Source organism: Bombina bombina, chromosome 8 (genome assembly GCF_027579735.1).
Source record: "Bombina bombina isolate aBomBom1 chromosome 8, aBomBom1.pri, whole genome shotgun sequence".
In the NCBI taxonomy this organism is placed as follows: domain Eukaryota; kingdom Metazoa; phylum Chordata; class Amphibia; order Anura; family Bombinatoridae; genus Bombina; species Bombina bombina.
Genome location: NC_069506.1, coordinates 223,524,899 through 223,546,635, shown reverse-complemented (window position 1 = coordinate 223,546,635; position 21,737 = coordinate 223,524,899). Strand labels below are relative to the sequence as shown.

At 38.7% G+C, this 21,737-nt stretch overlaps 1 protein-coding gene across 2 annotated transcripts in view; it reads left to right on the top strand.

The window, feature by feature from the left end:
- Positions 1 to 14,144: 14,144 nt before the first annotated feature.
- The window catches only part of LOC128638943 (guanylate-binding protein 1), a 163,832-nt gene continuing 156,239 nt past the window's right edge, over positions 14,145 to 21,737 (top strand). The window contains exons 1-4 of one of the 2 annotated variants that reach the window (XM_053691073.1): positions 14,145 to 14,300; positions 15,101 to 15,195; positions 19,300 to 19,582; positions 21,503 to 21,698. In XM_053691073.1, the coding sequence (XP_053547048.1) occupies positions 21,518 to 21,698 (181 nt within the window). In that variant the 5' untranslated portion in view covers positions 14,145 to 14,300; positions 15,101 to 15,195; positions 19,300 to 19,582; positions 21,503 to 21,517. The remainder of the gene's footprint in view (positions 14,301 to 15,100; positions 15,196 to 19,299; positions 19,583 to 21,502; positions 21,699 to 21,737) is intronic. The other variant, XM_053691072.1, reaches the window with a different exon arrangement.

The following is a 21,737-nucleotide window of genomic DNA, read 5'->3' as shown; positions in this document are numbered from 1 at the left end:
CAGAGTTAGTACTGGCATTTCTAAGGTCGCATGGATGGAAGGTGAACGAAAAGAAGAGTTCTCTCTTTCCACTCACAAGAGTTCCCTTCTTGGGGACTCTTATAGATTCTGTAGAAATGAAGATTTACCTGACAGAAGACAGGTTAACAAAGCTTCAAAATGCATGCCGTGTCCTTCATTCCATTCAACACCCGTCAGTAGCTCAATGCATGGAGGTGATCGGCTTAATGGTAGCAGCAATGGACATAGTACCCTTTGCACGCCTACATCTCAGACCGCTGCAATTGTGCATGCTAAGTCAGTGGAATGGGGATTACTCAGACTTGTCCCCTACTCTGAATCTGGATCAAGAGACCAGAAATTCTCTTCTATGGTGGCTTTCTCGGCCACATCTGTCCAGGGGGATGCCATTCAGCAGGCCGGACTGGACAATTGTAACAACAGACGCCAGCCTACTAGGTTGGGACGCTGTCTGGAATTCTCTGAAGGCTCAGGGACAATGGAATCAGGAGGAGAGTCTCCTACCAATAAACATTCTGGAATTGAGAGCAGTTCTCAATGCCCTTCTGGCTTGGCCCCAGTTAACAACTCGGGGGTTCATCAGGTTTCAGTCGGACAACATCACGACTGTAGCTTACATCAACCATCAGGGAGGGACAAGAAGCTCCCTAGCAATGATGGAAGTATCAAAGATAATTCGCTGGGCAGAGTCTCACTCTTGCCACCTGTCAGCAATCCACATCCCGGGAGTGGAGAACTGGGAGGCGGATTTCTTAAGTCGTCAGACTTTTCATCCGGGGGAGTGGGAACTTCATCCGGAGGTCTTTGCCCAAATACTTTGACGTTGGGGCAAACCAGAGATAGATCTCATGGCGTCTCGACAGAACGCCAAGCTTCCTCGTTACGGGTCCAGATCCAGGGATCCGGGAGCGGTTCTGATAGATGCTTTGACAGCACCTTGGACCTTCGGGATGGCTTATGTGTTTCCACCCTTCCCGATGCTTCCTCGATTGATTGCCAGAATCAAACAGGAGAGAGCATCAGTGATTCTAATAGCGCCTGCATGGCCACGCAGGACTTGGTATGCAGATCTAGTGGACATGTCATCCTGTCCACCTTGGTCGCTACCTCTGAAACAGGACCTTCTGATCCAGGGTCCCTTCAAACATCAAAATCTAATTTCTCTGAAGCTGACTGCTTGGAAATTGAACGCTTGATTTTATCAAAACGTGGTTTTTCTGAGTCAGTTATTGATATCTTAATACAGGCTAGGAAGCCTGTTACCAGAAAGATTTACCATAAGATATGGCGCAAATACTTATATTGGTGCGAATCCAAGAGTTACTCATGGAGTAAGGTTAGGATTCCGAGGATATTGTCTTTTCTACAAGAAGGTTTAGAAAAGGGTTTATCCGCTAGTTCCTTAAAGGGACAGATTTCAGCTCTGTCCATTCTTTTACACAAACGTCTGTCAGAAGTTCCGGACGTTCAAGCTTTTTGTCAGGCTTTAGCTAGGATCAAGCCTGTGTTTAAAACTGTTGCTCCACCATGGAGTTTGAACTTAGTTCTTAATGTTTTACAGGGGGTTCCGTTTGAACCCCTTCATTCCTTTGATATCAAGTTGTTATCTTGGAAAGTTCTGTTTTTAATGGCGATTTCCTCGGCTCAAAGAGTCTCTGAGTTATCTGCCTTACATTGTGATTCTCCTTATCTGATTTTTCATTCAGACAAGGTAGTTCTGCGTACTAAACCTGGGTTCCTACCTAAGGTGGTCACTAACAGGAATATCAATCAAGAGATTGTGGTTCCATCTTTGTGTCCTAATCCTTCTTCGAAAAAGGAACGTCTGCTACACAATCTAGATGTAGTCCGTGCCCTGAAATTTTATCTACAGGCAACTAAGGATTTTCGACAAACGTCTTCCCTGTTTGTCGTTTATTCTGGTCAGAGGAGAGGTCAAAAAGCTTCGGCTACCTCTCTCTCCTTTTGGCTTCGTAGCATAATACGGTTAGCCTATGAGACTGCTGGACAGCAGCCTCCTGAAAGAATTACAGCACATTCTACTAGAGCTGTGGCTTCCACTTGGGCCTTTAAGAATGAGGCTTCTGTTGAACAGATTTGCAAGGCTGCAACTTGGTCTTCTCTTCATACTTTTTCCAAATCTTACAAATTTGACACTTTTGCTTCTTCGGAGGCTGTTTTTGGGAGAAAGGTTCTTCGGGCAGTGGTTCCTTCCGTATAAAGAGCCTGCCTGTCCCTCCCGTCATCCGTGTACTTTAGCTTTGGTATTGGTATCCCATAAGTAATGGATGATCCGTGGACTGGATACAATTAACAAGAGAAAACATAATTTATGCTTACCTGATAAATTTATTTCTCTTGTAGTGTATCCAGTCCACGGCCCGCCCTGTCACTTTAAGGCAGGTAATTTTTCCATTAAACTACAGTCACCACTGCACCCTATGGTTTTCCTTTCTCTGCATGTTTTCGGTCGAATGACTGGTAATGGCAGTTAGGGGAGGAGCTATATAGCAGCTCTGCTGGGTGAATCCTCTTGCACTTCCTGTTGGGGAGGAGTTAATATCCAATAAGTAATGGATGATCCGTGGACTGGATACACTACAAGAGAAATAAATTTATCAGGTAAGCATAAATTATGTTTTTTTTTTCCCCTTCCTTCATTGGTGTCAGTGTGGCTAATGCGCGCACGTGCATGCGTGCCCACGTGCACGCGCACCCACGTGCACACGCGCGCCCGTGCATGTGTGCGCGCACCGTGCACGCGCGCGCATCGTGCACGCGCGCGCACACGCTCCCTCCTCCCACCGGACAAAGGCACCATCGGCACCATCACTACCGGTGCAGAGAGGGCCACAGAGTGGCTCTCTCTGCATCGGAGGCTTGTAAAGAGGTATTGCAGGATGCCTCCATATCGAGGCATCACTGCAATACCCTCAGAGCTGCTGGAAGTGATTGTGATCACTTCCAGCACTCTGTTAGACAACTGACGTACCAGGTACGTCTATTGTCATTAACAGTTAGTTTTTGCATGACGTACCTGGTACGTCAGTTGTCATTAAGGGGTTAACAAAGGATACCAAGAGAACTAAGAAAATTTGGGCTAGATTACAAGTGGAACACTAATGCTAAGTATTAGCAAGACTTTATACCTAGGGGTCAATTTATCAAGCCCCGTATGGGCCCCAATGCCTCTGTTTCCGCATGCTGGAAACAGGAGTTAAGAAGCAGAGGTCTTTAGACTGCTACTCCTTAACTCTTCCGCCACCTCTAAGGCGGCGGACAGCAATCCACCCGATCGCATATGATCGGGTTGATTGACACCCCCTGCTAGCGGTTAATTGGTGATAGGTTAAAGTCTAAAGGGAGAAGAAGTTTATGCGGTCGCTATATCCAAAGTATTGAAGTTAGCATGCCCAATCTTGCAAAACCATAGAAAAAAAATCCCTAAACGTAAAAAAATGTTAAAAAAAAACCTCCCCAAAAAAACCTAAGAAGTTAGCACTAAATCCAAAGATGAGACTCACCAAAGATGATGGCTGCGATGGTCCTTCTTCATCCCTGCAGCGGTCCATCTGCTTATCTTTATCTTAGTGGCAGTAGTGGCTGTCTTCATCCATCTTTAGAGCTTCAACATGGCAGTCGTCTTCATGCAGTCACCAGCCACACACTGAATTTTGAATCCGAGGTACCCCCTGCATTCATATTGGCTGATTTTCATGTTCAAATTCAAATCAACCAATCCCAAGATGGCACTCACCAAAGATGATGGCAGCGATGCTCTATCTTCATCCCGAATATGGTCCTTCTTCATCCCAGTGGCAGTCCATCTTCTTATCTTCATCTCAGTGGAAACGGCAGGTGTCTTCATCCATCTTCAGAGCTTCAAAACGGCGGTCCTCTTAATGTGGTCACTAGAATTTTAAATGCGAGATACCCCTGCAATCCTATTGGCTGATTTTTATGTTCAAATTCAAACCAGTCAATCAAAAAAGCTTTTAATCTATTAGCTGATTTGAATTTGAACCCAATATAAAAGGGGTACCTTGCATTCAAAATTCAGTGTGTGGCTGATGACCGTATGAAGAGGACCTCAGTGTTAAAGCTCTGAAGATGGATGCAGACCACCGTTGCAATGTAGATAAGAAGAAGAACCACTGCTGGGATGAAGATGGAACATCTAACATAAAAAAAAAATCTACCTAAAAAAACATGCAAAGGGCATTTTCTGGGCATTTAGCTCTTTTGCTGCCCATAGAAAAAAATCCCTAACTTAAAAAAATAAACCCCCAAAAACCTAGCACTAAATCCCAAGATGGCACTCACCAAAGATGATGGCAGTGATGCTCCATCTTCATCCCGGAGGATGTCCTTCTTCATCCTAGCGGCGGTCCATCTTCTTATCTTCATCTCAGTGCAGCTGTGGCTGTCTTCATCCATCTTCAGAGCTTCAACACGGCAGTCCTCTTCATGTGGTCACCAGCCACACACTGAATTTTGAATGCGAGGTACCCCTGCATTCCTATTGGCTGATTTTCATGTTCAAATTCAAATCAGCCAATTGAAAAAGCTTTTATTCTATTAACTTATTTGAATTTGAACCCAATATAAAAGGGGTACCTTGCATTCAAAATTCAGTGTGTGGCTGGTGACCGCGTGAAGAGGACCTCAGTGTTGAAGCTCTGAAGATGAATGCAGACCGCCTTTCACAATGTAGATAAGAAGATGGACCACTGCCGGGGTGAAGAAGGACCACTGCTGGGATAAAGGTGGAACATCTAACATCAAACAAACAAAAAAAATCTACCTAAAAAAACATATAAAGAGCATTTGGCTGGGCATTTAGTTCTTTTGCTGCCCATAGAAAAAGAAAAAAAAAACAAACTTAAAAAAATAAACCCACCTAAAAAAAAACAAAAAACCTAGCACTAAATCCCAAGATGGCCCTCACCAAAGATGATGGCAGCGATGCTCCATCTTCATCCCGAATATGGTCCTTCTTCATCCCGGTGGCGGTCCATCTTCTTATCTTTATCTCAGTGGTAGCTATGGCTGTCTTTATCCATCTTCAGAGCTTCTACACGGCGGTTCTCTTCATGCGGTCACCAGCCATACACTGAATTTTGAATGTGAGGTACCCCTGCATTCCTATTGGCTGATTATCATGTTAAAATTCAAATCCGCCAATCAAAAAAACTTTTATTCTATTAGCTGATTTGAATTTGAACCCAATAATAAAGGGGTACCTTGCATTCAAAATTCAGTGTGTGGCTGGTGATCGCATGAAGAGGACCTCAGTGTTGAAGCTCTGAAGATGGATGCAGACCGCCACCACTGCTAGGATGAAGAAGGACCACTGCTGGGATGAAAATGGAGAGACGCCACCATCATCTTTGGCAAGTACCATCTTGGGGTTTAGGCCCTTTTAAGGGTTCTCGCAAACAAATTTGTGGTAATTTTAACAGCACGCCACTTGTAATATGAATTTGAGCTTAAAGAACACTACGATCTCATGATTGCATTTATGTTCCTCGGGCTAACAATAGCTCTACACTTCTGGCCAATTATGTATGGAAATGTTGTAAAGCAGACGTCACATAGTTTCATTGTCTGACAGAACATTGGGCAGAGTCCCCTGTGTGAAAAAAATAAAGAATCCTCCATTCTCTAATAGTTTGGAGAAAGGCAATTAACAATCATTTTTCTCTCTAGAGCGGTTTGGCATGACTGGACATCTTAACAATTTTTATTCGCCTAATATATTGTGCCCCGACTTCCGCTCTAATCATTAATGGTGAGATTTCACAGCATCTAGTTTTACAAAGGGGTACCCGACAAGGCTGCCCTCTCTCCCCATTGCTATTTAACATATCATTGGAACCTCTGGCGATTCTGCATCGCCACCAGCTGGAAGGGATCCATGTTGGGGGTCATAAATTGGTACTATTAATTTATGCAGATGATTTGCTCCTATTTTTAAGTAATATAAAGAAGAATCTTCCTCTTCTCTAGGATATGGTTAGAGTTTTTGGTCAAATCTCAGGCTATAAAATTAACCTATCTAAATCTGAACTCTTATGGTTAAACAAAAAGGATCATAGCACTGAACATTTATTCATTGAAACTTTGCGGATTACCTATCTTGGTATCAAGTTAAGTCCCAACCCAGATTAATAGTAAAATTTGAATTTTCGCAGTTGTTTCATGGAATGTAAGGAAAAGATGGAGGATTGGGTAAATCTTCCCATTTCCTTAACAGCCCGGGTTATGTTAATAAAAACAATACTTTTTCCGAAATTATTTTATTTAATACAGAACATCCCGATCCCTATCTACAAAGCTGATATAATAAAATATAATAAGGCTTGTTCCAAATTTCTCTGGAAAGGCGCAAAGGCAAGCATTGCGGTAACCCGTCTTATGAATGATAAGGTAGCGGCAGGTTTAGCCCTGCCTAATATACAATCTTACAGTTTAGCTGCCCATGCCAAGGTAGCAGTTGACTGGTTAACGGAGCAAGAACAAGTCTCCTCTTTTGCTTGGGAATCTTCCTTGGTGGTCCCCTTTCAATTAAATGCTATCTTGCATTGCCCAATAACTTCTCTCCCTTCGCTGCCCTTCTCTCTTATAACTTTCAGGAATATTATTACAGCCTGGCAAAAGCTTTGTGTTGAAACAGGATGTTCTCCCTATGTCTCCAAATTTTTACCTATAACAGGCAACCCAAGCTTTTCGCCAGGTTTAACAGACAAGATTTTCAGACAATGGTCTTCTAAAGGCCTGAATTATATTATACAAACACTAGACTCAGATTTATCCCCTTTAACGTTCGCTGAACTATGTAAGCAATTTGGGCTCCCAAATAGAGATTTTTATGCCTATTTACAGATAAGACATTTCTCCTTTGAACTAAAACAAAGGTATGGTGTGGATTTGTGACTTCAAGATTTACAGACCAGGATTAGTGTCTATCAAATGGGTCTATATTCCATTTCTCCTCTTTATTCGCTTCTCAATCAACGGTCCTCTGCAGAGCAAGTAGATAATATAGTTTCTAAATGGATTAAATTCTTCCCGGATATAGATAGACAGGTAATAACGGATACTTTCAAATTAATAGAGAAAATCTGGGTTCTGACGGCGTGGAGAGAATCGCAGATTAAATTAAGTTTAATGACATACTTGACCCCGGCGAGGCTATCTAGTTGGTATAAGACAAGTATTTTATGCCCTAGATGCTGTGCTCCTACTGTGGATCTCTTAGATTGTTTCTGGGCCTGTCCAAAAATTAGACAGTTCTGGGCTAAAGTAATGTATTGGATGAATGTAACTTTACAGTTAGATTATTATATTCAGCCGATGGAAATATTTTTTTAGCCAAATTTCAAGGATCTTTGCAAAACTTAAAGCTAATTAATACGATTATATTCCTTGGGCGAAATCTAATTTTGAGATTATGGAAGGCCCAATCAGTACCCAATTTGAAAGAACTTCAGAATGCTTTAATTTCTTAATGTCTGCTAGAATAATGTAACTTACAAAATACGACTGATGCCTGTCTAGCACTATTTTTTAAGCACTGGAAAGTGTTTATCTTATCTCTCCCAGTCTCTGCTCAAATTGCCCTAGTTAAACCATTAATGAAAACTTCTCAATCTACACGTCCTCATTAGGTTCCTTAATAAAGTCCCACGGGTTTCATTATCACTTGTATGCCGACGATACCCAAATCTACTGCTCTGCACCAGAATTATCTCCTTCCTTGCTAACCCGTGTCAAGCTAAAGCTAAATCTCTCCAAAACTGAGCTCCTTATTTTCCCCCCTTCTTCAAAAATCTCCACCCCCATGTCTCTATAACTGTTGACAACTCCATCATTACCCCAACCTCACATGCTCGATGTCTTGGGGTCAGACTTGACTCAGATCTTTCTTTCACTCCTCACATTCAGTCCTTGGCTAAAGCCTGACGCTTCCACCTTAAAAACATTGCTAAAATTAGACATTTCCTTAGACAAGACACAACAAAGATTTTAATCCACTCTCTCATCCTTTCCCGCCTCGACTGCTGCAACTCTATCCTCTTTGGTCTCCCTAGCTGCCGCCTAGCTCCTTTACAATCCATAATGAATGCCTCTGTCAGGCTCATCTTCCTTGCACGTCGCTCTTCATCTGCCGCACCTCTCTGCCAATCCCTTCACTGGCTTCCTCTTGTCTCCAGGATTAAACACAAAATTCTCACTCTGACACACAAAGCCCTCCATTGCATTGCTCCCCCCTACATCTCAGACCTTGTCTCCAGATACTCTCCCTCCTGTCCCCTTCTCTCCGCTCATGATCTCCTACTCTCCTCCTCTCTTGTTACCTCCTCACATTCCCATCTACAAGATTTCTCGAGACTGGCTCCCATCTTTTGGAACTCTCTGCCTCGCTCCACAAGAATCTCCTTTAGTTTTAAAAGCTTCAAGTGCTCCCTGAAGACTCTACTATTCAGGGACGCTTACAACCTACACTAACCTTCCTATCTCCATTGCTATCCCCTAAAACCCCATAGCATGTAAGCCTATGAGCCCAGCTGTTTGTTGATTCACCTTTATAAGAGCCGACTACAACAGTGTAACTCTCGGCAGGACCCTTCACCCATTTGATCCCTGTAATTGTTTTATATACCACCCATGTCCATAGCGCTGCAGAACCTGTTGGTGCTCTACAAATACCTGATAATAATAATAATAATAATAATAATAATAATATGTTCAATTACAGTTGCTTGCTGGCCATTTGCCTAGCACTTGGCTCGGTAATGCCTGAGAGAGTGCAGAGAGGTAATGGGGGAGGGGAGGTCGGGGGGAAGTGGTTTGTTTGTTTCCCTTTTTTATGTCTTCTTGCCTTCCTTTTTAGGTAAAATAGTAAAACGCAATAATAGAGAATTGTGATCTTATTTTACAACTTTTTATTGGTGCCACGTGGGTCCTGCGTGACCTTTTTGTTTAGATTTTGATCACTCTGATTTTTGTAATATTCTTCATTGCTGTGTGATTAATAAAGATTTAAACAAAATAAAAAAATAATTACCTGTTCTTTACGACATTTTCAAACGTGTTTATTGCCTTTTTGAATTGTTTCAATTGTGTATGTTGAAATATGAGGTGAACATGTGCATTGAGTAAAATTATATTTTTTTTAAATATATAAGTTCTTAGCTGTTAAACCTTAACACTCATTTTTAATATCTAAATATTTTCCTATATATTAAGCCATTCTAAAATAAAATCACAACTTTTTATCATAAGTTTAGAGGGGGAACAGTTTAATAAACGGACAACTAAATTACGAGTTTTGCGGTAAGAGCTGCTCGGTGCTAACTTGCACGTTATTGTCACCGCTCACTTACCTACAGCGCTGGTATTACAGGTTTTCATAAACCTGGCGTTAACAGGCAAGAAATGAGCATAGAGCAAAATTGTGCTCCATACCGCACTCCAATACCAGCACTGCTTAAGTCAGCGGTGAGCTGGTTTTACGTGCTCGTGCACAGTTTCCCCATAGACATCAATGGGGAGAACCGGCTGCAAAAAAACCTATCACCTGCAATAAAGCAGCGTAAAGCTCAGTAACGCATCCCCATTGATTCCTATGGGGAAAGAAAATTTATGTTTACACCTGAACCCCGAGTCTAAACACCCCTAATCTTATACTTATTAACTCCTAATTTGCTGCCCCGACATTGCCGACACCTACATTATACTTATTAAACCCTAATCTGCCGCTCCGGACATCGCCGCCACTATAATAAACATATTAACCCCTAAACCGCCGCACTCCCGCATCGCAAACACTAGTTAAATATTATTAACCCCTAATCTGCCGCCCCCAACATTGCCGCCACTATACTATATTTATTAACCCCTAAACCTAACTCTAACCCTAACACCCCCTAACAAATATAATTAAAATAAATCTAAATAAAACCGACTATTAATAACTAAATAATTCCTATTTAAAACTAAATACTTACCTGTAAAATAAACCCTAAGCTAGCTACAATATAACTAATAGTTACATTGTATCTAGCTTAGGGTTTATTTTTATTTTACAGGCAAGTTTGTATTTATTTTAACTAGGTAGAATAGTTACTAAATAGTTATTAACTATTTATTTACTAGCTAGCTAAAATAAATACAAATTTACATGTAAAATAAAACCTAACCTGCCTTACAATAAAACCTAACCTTACACTAAAATTAAATAAATTACCTAAATTAAATACAATTACCTAAATTACAAAAAAAATCACACTAAATTACACAAAATAAAAAAAGAAATTATCACATATTTAAACTAATTACACCTAATCTAATAGCCCTATCAAAATAAAAAAAAGCCCCCCCAAAATAAAAAAAAAACCCTAGCCTAAACTATACTACCAATAGCTCTTAAAAGGGCCTTTTGCGGGGCATTGCCCCAAAGAAATCAGCTCTTTTACCTGTAAAAAAATACAAACACCCCCCCAACAGTAAAACCCACCACCCACACAACCAACCCCCCAAATAAAAACCTAACTAAAAAAACCTAAGCTCCCCATTGCCCTGAAACGGGGAATTGGATGGGCATTGCCCTTAAAAGGGCATTTAGCTCTTTTTCAATTGCCCAAAAGCCCTAATCTAAAACTAAAACCCACCCAATTAACCCTTAAAAAAGCCTAACACTAACCCCGAAGATCCACTTACAGTTTTGAAGACCCGACATCCATCCTCAACGAAGCGGCAGAAGTCCTCATCGAAGCCCGCAGAAGTCTTCATCCAAGCGTGGCGAAGTCTTCATCCAAGCCCGTAGAAGTCTTCATCCAGACAGCATCTTCTATCTTCATCAATTTTGCGCGGAGCGGCTCCATCTTCAAGACATCCGGCGCGGAGCATCCTCTTCAATCAAAGTTTTCTTGCTGAATGAAGGTTCTTTTAAATGATGTCATCCAAGATGGCGTCCCTTTAATTCTGATTGGCTGATAGAATCAGAATTAAAGGTGAAAAAATCATATTGGCTGATGCAATCAGCAAATAGAATTGAGCTTCAATCCTATTGGCTGATCCGATCAGCCAATAGGATTGAGCTTGCATTCTATTGGCTGTTCCAATCAGTCAATAGAATGCAAGCTCAATCCTACTGGCTGATTGGATGTGCTGAATTTAAAGGAACCTTCATTCTGCAAGAAGTCTTCAATTGAAGAGGATGCTCCGCGTCGGATGTCTTGAAGATGGAGCCGCACCGGATGGATGAAGATTGAAGATGCCGTCTGGATGAAGACTTCTGCAAGCTTCGATGAAGACTTTGGCCGCTTGGATGAAGACTTCTGTGGGCTTCGATGAGGACTTTTGTTGCTTCATTGAGGATGGATGTCGGGTCTTCAAAACTATAAGTGGATCTTCGGGGGTTAGTGTTAGACTTTTTTAAGGGTTTATTGGGTGGGTTTTAGTTTTTGATTAGGGCTTTTGGGCAATTGAAAAAGAGCTAAATGCCCTTTTAAGGGCAATGCCCATCCAAATGCCCTTTTCAGGGCAATGGGGAGCTTAGGTTTTTTTAGTTAGGTTTTTATTTGGGGGGTTGGTTGTGTGGGTGGTGGGTTTTACTGTTGGGGGGGTGTTTGTATTTTTTTACAGGTAAAAGAGCTGATTTCTTTGGGGCAATAAAAAGGCCCTTTTAAGGGCTATTGGTAGTTTAGTTTAGGCTAGGGTTTTTCTTTATTTTTCTTTATTTTGGGGTGGCTTTTTATTTTGATAGGGCTATTAGATTAGGTGTAATTAGTTTAAATATGTGATAATTTCTTTTTTTATTTTGTGTAATTTAGTGTTTTGTTTTTTTGTAATTTAGGTAATTGTATTTAATTTAGGTAATTTATTTAATTTTAGTGTAAGGTTAGGTTTTATTGTAAGGCAGGTTAGGTTTTATTTTACAGGTAAATTTGTATTCATTTTAGCTAGGTAGTTAGTAAATAGTTAATAAGTATTTAGTTACTATTCTACCTAGTTAAAATAAATACAAACTTGCCTGTAAAATAAAAATAAAACATAAGCTAGATACAATGTAACTATTAGTTATATTGTAGCTAGCTTAGGGTTTATATTACAAGTAAGTATTTAGTTTTAAATAGGAATTATTTAGTTATTAATAGTAAGTTTTATTTAGATTTATTTTAATTATATTTAAGTTAGGGGGTGTTAGGGTTAGACTTAGGTTTAGGGGTTAATAAATTTAGTATAGTGGCGGCGACGTTGGGGGCGGCAGATTAGGGGTTAATAAATGTAGGTAGGTGGCGGCGATGTTAGTGGCGGCAGATTAGGGTTTAATAATATTTAACTAGTGTTTGCGATGCGGGAGTGCGGCGGTTTAGGCGTTAATATGTTTATTCTAGTGGCAGCGATGTCGTGAGCTGCAGATTAAGGGTTAATAATTTTATTTTAGTGTTTGCGATGTGGGAGGGCCTGGGTTTAGGGGTTAATAGGTAGTTTATGGGTGTTAGTGTACTTTTTAGCACTTTAGTTATGAGTTTTATGTTACCTCGTTGTAGCATAAAACTCATAACTACTGACTTTCAGTTTACGGTATCGATCTTGGTGGTATAGGGTGTACCGCTCACTTTTTGGCCTCCCAGGCAGACTCTTAATACCGGCGCTGTGGAAGTCCCATTGAAAAAAGGCTTTACGCAAATTGTGTAAGTTAATTTGCATTAAGGCCAAAAAAGTGTGCAGTGCCCCTAAACATGCAAGACTCGTAATACCAGCGGTAGTGAAAAAGCAGCGGTATGAGGCTTAACGCTGCTTTTTCACTCATACGCTGTGCGAAAAGCCATGCTATAAGGTAAATTAACTTGAACCTCTTTTTAGAAACCTATACATATTCGTAATCTATATAATCAGTATGTGTGGTGATTTCATTGTTAGCAGTTAATGTATACTTAAAGGGATAGTAAAGTCCAAATTAAACTTTCAAGATTCAGATAGGGCATGTAATTTTAAACAAATTTCTAATTTACTTTTATCATAACATTTGCTTTATTCTCTTGTTATTCTTGGTTGAATGCTAAACCTAGGTAGTCTCATATGCTAATTTCTAAGCCTTTGAAGGCCGTCTCTCATCTTAATGCATTTTACAGTTTTTCACAACTAGAGGGCGTTAGTTCATGTGTTTCATATAGATAGGGTGACCATATTGCCGCTTTAAAAAGGAACATATATGAAAAATACATATGTCAGGGCTTTTTTTCAGGGCTGTTTAAAGAAAGGTTTTGTATAAGAACCCTGACATATGTATTTTTCATATGTGTCCCTTTTTATAGCGGCAATATGGTCACCCTACATATAGATAACACTGTGCTCATGCACAACGCACGTAAAGTTATTTAAGAGTCAGCACTAATTGCCTAAAATGCATGTCAGTCAAAAGATCTCATATAAGGAGGCAGTCAGCAGAAGCTTAGATACAAGGTAATTACAGAGGTAACAAGTATATTTCTGTAACAGTTTTGATTATGCAAAACTGGGGAATGGTAAATAAAGGGATTATCTATATTTTTAAACAATACAATTTTTGGCGTTTACTATCCCTTTAAGAGACAGCTGTTTATTGCTGGTCATTTAAGCTGAAAAAATAAATACAATTTAATTAGAAAAAAAAATCAATTTGGGCCTTTTAGACTTTAAAATAAATAAAAGGCAAATGATTATATTTGGAATCAACATTTCCAGGGATTTATATTTTCTAGAATTAGTTAAATTTCTATAATAAAATCAACTGTATTGAATATAATTAAATGTAGCCTTCATTCCTGAAAACGTTAACAAAATGATAAATGTGTCACTAGATGGGCTACTATACACAATGCGCAGGTCTCAGGGAATAACAATAGGCAAAATATACAAATTGATCAGCAAGTAAATGTTTTATTAAAAGCATGGTTAAAAATGAAAGTAATTAGAAAGAAAAGATAGCAGCAGGGAGTCTACAGAATGTTTACCCAGTGACCTGTTTTATAGATATCAGATTTCAGGAATGACTGGAATTAATAATCTAAAGTTTACACAAACACTGTAGTCGCAAGTAAACTGTGTCAGACGTATGACTCATCGGATCTCTTTTTTTTTTTTTGCTTTCCTGGGAAAGTCCCACTTCCGTCCTATACATAAATAAATCTTACTTTCATTTCTATGTTAAATAATAAAATGCAAACTTAAAATGAAGCAGAAAAACGAAGCAAAGACAAAACAGAGGCACTGAGCTTGTAACAAAGGTATTGTAAATCATTTATACTTAACTATTAATTTGTGTAAAGCTAGCACATTAAAAGATAGAGCTTCTTATTCATTTTGATAACTAATCGTTTGGAGAGGGGTACATAGGGGCTATAGTGCTCTCTATTATGTTATATGCCCATAATAGTAGAATTGTATTATTTTAATCTCTCTCTCTCCCCTCTCTCCTCTCTCCTCTCTCCTCTCTCTTCTCTCTCTCCTCTCTCTCCTTTCTCTTCTCTCTCTCCTCTCTCTCTTCTCTCTCTCCCCTCTCTCCTCTCTCTTCTCTCTCTCCTCTCTCTCTTCTCTCTCTCCTCTCTCTCTCTCTCTCTCTCTCTCTCCTCTCTCTCTTCTCTCTCTCCTCTCTCCTCTCTCTCCTCTCTCTCCTCTCTCTTTCTCCTCTCTCTTCTCTCTCTCTCTCTCTTCTTTCTCTCCTCTCTCTCTCTCTCTCTCTCTCTCTCTCTCCTCTCTCTCTTCTCTCTCTCCTCTCTCCTCTCTCTCCTCTCTCTCCTCTCTCTTCTCTCTCTCCTCTCTCTCCTTCTCTCTCTTCTTTCTCTCCTCTCTCTCTCCTCTCTCCTCTCTCTTTTCTCTCTCTCTTCTCTCTCTCTTCTCTCTCTCCTCTCTCTCTTCTCTCTCTTCTTTCTCTCCTCTCTCTCTCCTCTCTCTTTTCTCTCTCTCTTCTCTCTCTCCTCTCTTTCTCCTCTCTCTCCTCTCTCTCCCTTCTCTCTCTCTCGTTCATTTAAATCTACTGCATCTTTCATTTGCGCTTAGGAATATGCTAATGTTGTACTTGTTGCAGGTCTATCTATATATATATAAAAGAAGAAGTCCTGACTGACTGACTTATCAACACCCATCTCAAACCGTTTAACCTAAGAACGTGAAATTTGGAAGGTAAGTTGTTCTTATAATGTAGGCATCAACTAAGGAAGGATTTTTGGAAATTACGTCCCTAAGGGAGTGAAAAAGGGGGGTGATTTTTTTATCTCAAAAACCAAAGATGTTACATACTTGAAAATTGGTATTTAGATTCTCCTTTTAAAATAAAGAAACATGTGTTTTACCATTTCCAGAAAATACACTTAAGGGGGGTGAAAAGAGGGGGGTGATTTATGAGGATAGCTATATCTCAAAAACCAAAGATGTTACAGACGTGAAAATTGGTATTTAGATTCTCCTTGAAAAATAAAGAAACATGTGTTTTACCATTTCCCAAAAATCATATTAAAGGGCCATAATACCCAAATGTTTAAACACTTGAAACTAAGTGCTGCAGCATAGCTGTAAAAGGATGTCTAGAAAATATCACCTGAACATCTCTATGTAAAAAAGAAAGATATTTTACCTCAAAAGTTTCTCAGTAGTCACATCCCATTGTAAAGGACTTCTAAGCAACAAATCAATATGTCTGTCCCGGGACAGCGGAAGGAGCGAGCTTTCGTGCACACTCATCTTATTTCCTTATTCAGTGCAAGGAAGTTTACAAGGAAATCTCATGAGATCACAGTAAAAGAGTTTATGACCTCAGCACTGTTGATGCTGATTGGCTGCTGTTCATTTCTTCTTCTTTTTTTATCTGCAGCTGGGAGCAGGTGAGTATAACTTTTTACACAGAACTTACTTTGCTGAGCTGAGGAAATTGTGAGGTAAAATATCTTCCTTTTTTACATAAAGATGCTCAGGTGGTATTTTCCTTTCAGCTTTTTACAGTTATGCTGCATCAGTTTCAAGTGATTTAGCATATGAGTATTATGCCCCTTTAAGGGGGTGAAAAGGGGGGAGATGATTTATGAGGATAAATATATCTCAAAGCCAAGAATGTTACAGATGTCAATATTGGTATTTAGATTCTCCTTTAAAAATTAAGAAACAAGTCTTTTAACATCTCCTTAGAATCCACTTAAGGGGGGGGGTGAAAAAGGGGGGGATTTAAATGGATACCTATATCTCAAAAATCAAAGATGTTACAAATGTATAAATTGTTATTTACAGTCTCCTTTTAAAATAAAGAAATATGTGTTTTACCTTTTCCCGAAAATCCACTTAAGGGAGGGTGAAAAGGGGGGGGGGAGATTTATGAGGATACCTTTATCTCAAAAAGCAAAGATGTTACAGATGTAAAAAATTGGTATTTACATTCTCCTTTAAAAATAAAAAATACATGTTTTACCATTTCCAAAAAATCCACTTATGGGGGGGGGGGTGAAAAGGAGGAGTGATATGTGAGGATACCTAGGTCTCAAAAACTGAAGATGATAGAAAAGTAAAAATTATAATTTAAAATCTTCATTATAAAGTCAGTTTACATGCCACATTTCTTGCTCCTAACATCTGTAGTTCTCAAGATATGGGGGCCAAAGTCTGGCGGACATGATACGCTGTAGTTTATTATGTCTGCCAGACATCGCTGAATGCTGTCGGCATTTAGCATTGCACAAGCAGTTCTAGTGAACTGCTTCTGCAATGCTGCCCCCTGCAGATTCGCAGCCAATCCACCGTTAGCAGGGGGTGTCAAACAACCCAATCGTACACAATCGTACGGATTGCAGACCGCAGCCTCAGACACGGCGGACCAGTTAAGGAGCAGCGGTCTTGCGAGGAAACAGGGGCATCAGGGGCCATTTGGCCCTTGATAAATCGGCCCCAGTGTATCACTAAAATAAATAATACTTTCTTTTCACATCTGTCAGTTGAATCATAATATAAAATTTAGCCACAAGAGAGTGTTTCTCACTATGCACCTTTACAACTATAAACGATGTACACAGAATCCAATGTAACAGAAACTCTCTTAGCTGTAACAAACTTCCAGCAATATATTATTAAAGTATTATACTTTTTCAATAACAGAATGATATACAGTATTAGCCTATATATTAACATAACAATCCCTGGGGTTAGTGCACTCTTCTAAGATCTCTTATAGGTTTTTTTATTTAACCACATGGACTTTGAAGGATCAGAGTTTTCTATAAATATGGGATTGCTGTAAGTTTTTTACAGCTCAGCTAAAATTAAAGGCACATAAAACTATTGGTAGCACATAACGGTGTTTAAAGGGACACTACACTGTAAAATTGGTTTCCTTTTAATTTGTTTCTAATGGCTAGTTATACCAGCAGTGCAGCATAGAATATATGGGAAATTGCTCATTTACATTTATTTTTGTAGATGAAATAGCTGTATTTTTTTATTAACATCACAACCCATTAATATGGGTTAAACTTACAGGAAAATTAGATTTTTATCCTTATTTTATCACTTTCTGTACACACACAGATGCGTATTTATCTTATTTCTGTCTGTATACCAAAGCTTAATACTTAGGGTCCTATGTTCTAAACCTCTCTGCTCTGGTGAGATGATCAAAGACGTCTTCTCGGTATGGCGAGGTCCCTCATATCATTTCTGAAACAATAAGAAATTCTTTTATTACCATGCAGAGTTGTAGATGACCCCCACATTACAATATAAGGTCTAAAAGAAATTAACCATGGGCTTGCTAACTTTGCTAGACAGAGGCTTATTAGAATTTGAAAGTAAAAAGCTAAATTGTGCATTCTCCTATAGACTTCAATGGAGCGTACAAACTGAAAAACCCCCCAATTAAAACCCATAGACATGTGCTAACACCACCTGCGTTTATGCATACATACACAGATTTAGAAGTCCTTGTCTGCACATATATGTTAAAGCCCATTGCATTCCTTTTATTTTTAAGCACCTTATACCATCTATCTGAGTTCTTATAACTTTTTAAAACTTTTTTATTATTTTTTCAGGCAGTGTTTAGATGAGTGTAACTGTACTCTTACATGTATTTATGTTGTGTTTTATGCAACTTTTTTCCTCCCCTACCCTTTATGCGAGCTTGTCGCACTAACCCAACATGCATTAAATTCGATTTAGCTAGAGCGAACATGTATAAATGTGAATATAACATGTAATCAGGGTATCAAATGTATTTATTTGCAATCAATGGATATTTTAAGAGCTGGGTCAGTTTTCTCTCTGCACCTGTGTAACCCTTCCTGATTGCAGTCTAGTTTAAAACACCACCTCTACACAGCTGTTAAAAAATGGGCTGTCATTTAAGATGACATTTCTTAATGAAAATGAAATTCAAGAGAAGGAAGAAAAACACTGAAAATAGCATGACAGTAAAGAGGTGATTTTAATTTCTGCTGTATCTGATTCATGACAGTTTAATGTTAGGTAGACTATCCCTTTGAGCTATCAGTTTAAGACTATATTGAATCAAAAATCATTGTCAGAAATATTATACTGTGTGGCCTAACGTCATCATGAATGTTTATCTTTAATACTAATTTCACATATACATACGTTCAAAGTATAATACACAATGTAACAAATGGCACTTACAAGTTCTGATGAGTGATTGATTAATGACTCAAGTACAGAGCAATTTGATTTGTTAGTGATAGTAGAAAATGTATATTTAAATCAGATTGGCTGATTTCATTAATCAGGTGATTATGCATTTACCAGTAAGAAGTTGTGGAAAATGTTATCAGTTTGTGGGTTGTTTAGGAGTTTGAGTATTGTGTCAAATTTGGTGCAAAAAGTGTTGCATCAAATTTGGTGCGAAGTAGAGAGTGGGACTTGTATTACATGTGTTAAACATGGTGCAAATAAATTTATCCAAATATAGGAAGGTGGCTATATTATGTAATGTATTTATTTCATTTTTATCCCTATATCTACTAGTGCACCAAATTTGGAGCAATACTCCGCACCAAATTTCAAGCAATAATATTGTCCCCTTGCTTCGTAATGAAAGACAAAGATGTAACATAATCCATAAGTAGTAATGTATTTATTTCATTTTTATCCTTATATCTACTAGTGCACCAAATTTGGAGCAATAATATTGTCCCCTTGCTTTGTAATGAGAGACACAGATGTAACATAATCCATAAGTAGGGTAACATTTCCCTAATTTACTTTTATTATCTAATATGCTTCATTGTCTTGCAGCATCAAACATAACCTTTTCAGACTCCCATTGATTTCTATGGCATTCGCGGCTTCAAGGGTGGCGGTTTCAACGATAGGTACGCTGCGTCGGAATAACACAGGCATTGATCTGCGTCGGATTGATATCACGGGACCGTATATTACGTCACACATTTCATCATTTGACGATCTTGAAGCTTTGTTAACTACGGCAGATCAACTTTGCTTCTAATTTGATGTGAGATTCCAGTGTATTATCAGTTGAAGCATTGATAAATCAGCCCCATAATCTAGCCCCATATCGGTGAGTTTTTGATCATTGGGCCTTTGGAGAGAACAATTGAAAATTAACATTTTACCACGTATTTCTCTTACCTACCATTAGGAGTGTAATTTCTTCTTCTGGCTATGTTTACATAGCCTTTTTATAGACAATACTTAAAGGGCCATAATACCCAAATGTTTAAACACTTGAAAGTGATGCAGTATAGCTGTAAAAAGCTGACTAGAAAATATCACATGAACATCTCTATGTAAAAAAGAAAGATATTTTACCTCAAAAGTTCCTCGGTAGCCACATCCCATTGTAAAGGACTTCTAAGCAGCATATTAGTATGTCTGTCCTGGGACAGCTGAAAGGATGAGCCTCGTGCACTCTCATGTTATTTCCCTATTCAGATTAGGGAAGTTTATTATGAAATCTCATGAGAGTTAAGTCAAATCTCATGAGATCACAGTAAAAGAGTTCATGACCTCAGCACTGCTGATGCTGATTGGCTGCTGTTCATTTCTTCATTTTTTTTTTATTTTTTTTTTACCTGCAGCTGGGAGCAGGTGAAGTATAACTTTTAACACAGAATTTACTCTGCTGAGCTGAGGAGATTGTGAGGTAAAATATCTTCCTTTTTTACATAGAGATGTTCAGGTGATATTTTCCTGTCAGCTTTTTACAGCTATGCTGCATCAGTTTCAAGTGATTTAGCATATGAGTATTATGTCCCTTTAAGTTTTAACATTTTCAGTATAAGTTGGGATACCACATGCAAAAGCAGCTATTTTGCTAGCCAAAATGAAGGTAAATGAGCTATTTGTAAACATGTTAATACACTGCAGCAGGTAAAATATATAGGGCTAGATTGCAAGTGGAGCGCTAATTTATTGCGCGCCCGCAAATGGGCAAATTTGCCTGTTTGCAGGCATGCGATAAGTAACCAGCCATTGCAAGTGGCTGGTTATTGCTATTACGAGCTTGCAGTAGCAATTAGAGCGTATAAAATTAACTAGAAATCAGAACTCTGGTTAATTTTATAAATATGCCTCAAATACCCCCAATATACTGTGGTGTGTATTTTACACAAAAATAAAAACTGTAGTATTTTTATTTGTTTAATAAAATAAATGCACTAGTTAGTTTTTGGGGTCGGTGTGAGGTGTTAGAAAACAAAAACAGCACTGAAAAGTGCCTTTACATTGAGGGCTATGGGAACTGTGTGTTCCCAGTAAATATATATGTATACGCTTATGTACATATATATTTATGTGTTAATATGTGTATATGCACATATTAACACATACATATATATAGTCATATACATATATATTTACAATTTGCTGCCATCGCTACGCGACTTTACCCCCTTCGCTGCACTAGTTCTGATGCTGTGCCTCACGGGATGAGAATGAGGCTCTTATTGGAGCTTATGAAAACATGCATTAGTGTGCACTGGTATTACTCAGTGGAGAGCAAATATAATTTTCACGGAAGCTATATTTAGCACTCCACTTGTAATCTGGCCCATAATTGGAAACAAATTAAAGGCTAGACAAATTTACAGTGCACTGTTCCTTTAACTCTAAAGATAACAGAAGTAAATTAAAAGTCTCTTACAAATGCATGCTATATCTAAATCATATCAGTTTAATTTTGAATTTAGTTTTTTTAATGAAGTCTCATTTAATGCACAGCATGCCGTTTGATAAACATTACTTTTAAGTGCTACTTTGATACTCTTATTGAGAACAATTTTTTTTTTTCAACATTCAATTTCTTTATTCTTTTGTAAATTTGTCTCGCCTAGGCAATCAGTTATCTCATTGTGAGTAAAAACTAGCCTTATTATATTCCCATTTTTCAGTTGCAGGTCTGTGGTTTAAAATGTTTGTTATTTTTACATTTAATGCTAATGTAAGGTTTCTCAATAACATATGTTTTGTTTCTTTTCAGAAAATACATAGCAAAATGGCAATGTCACATCCTGTGTGTCTGATAGAAAACAGGGATGGACAAGAGCTAGTGATTAATCAGGAGAGTATGAAGATTCTGTCAAAAATTGTTCAGCCTGTGGTCGTTACAGCAATTGTAGGAAAGTATCGAACTGGGAAATCTTACCTTATGAACAGACTGGCAGGACAAAGAACTGGTAAGCACAACCTAGAAAATAGTGTAAATGTACATTAGG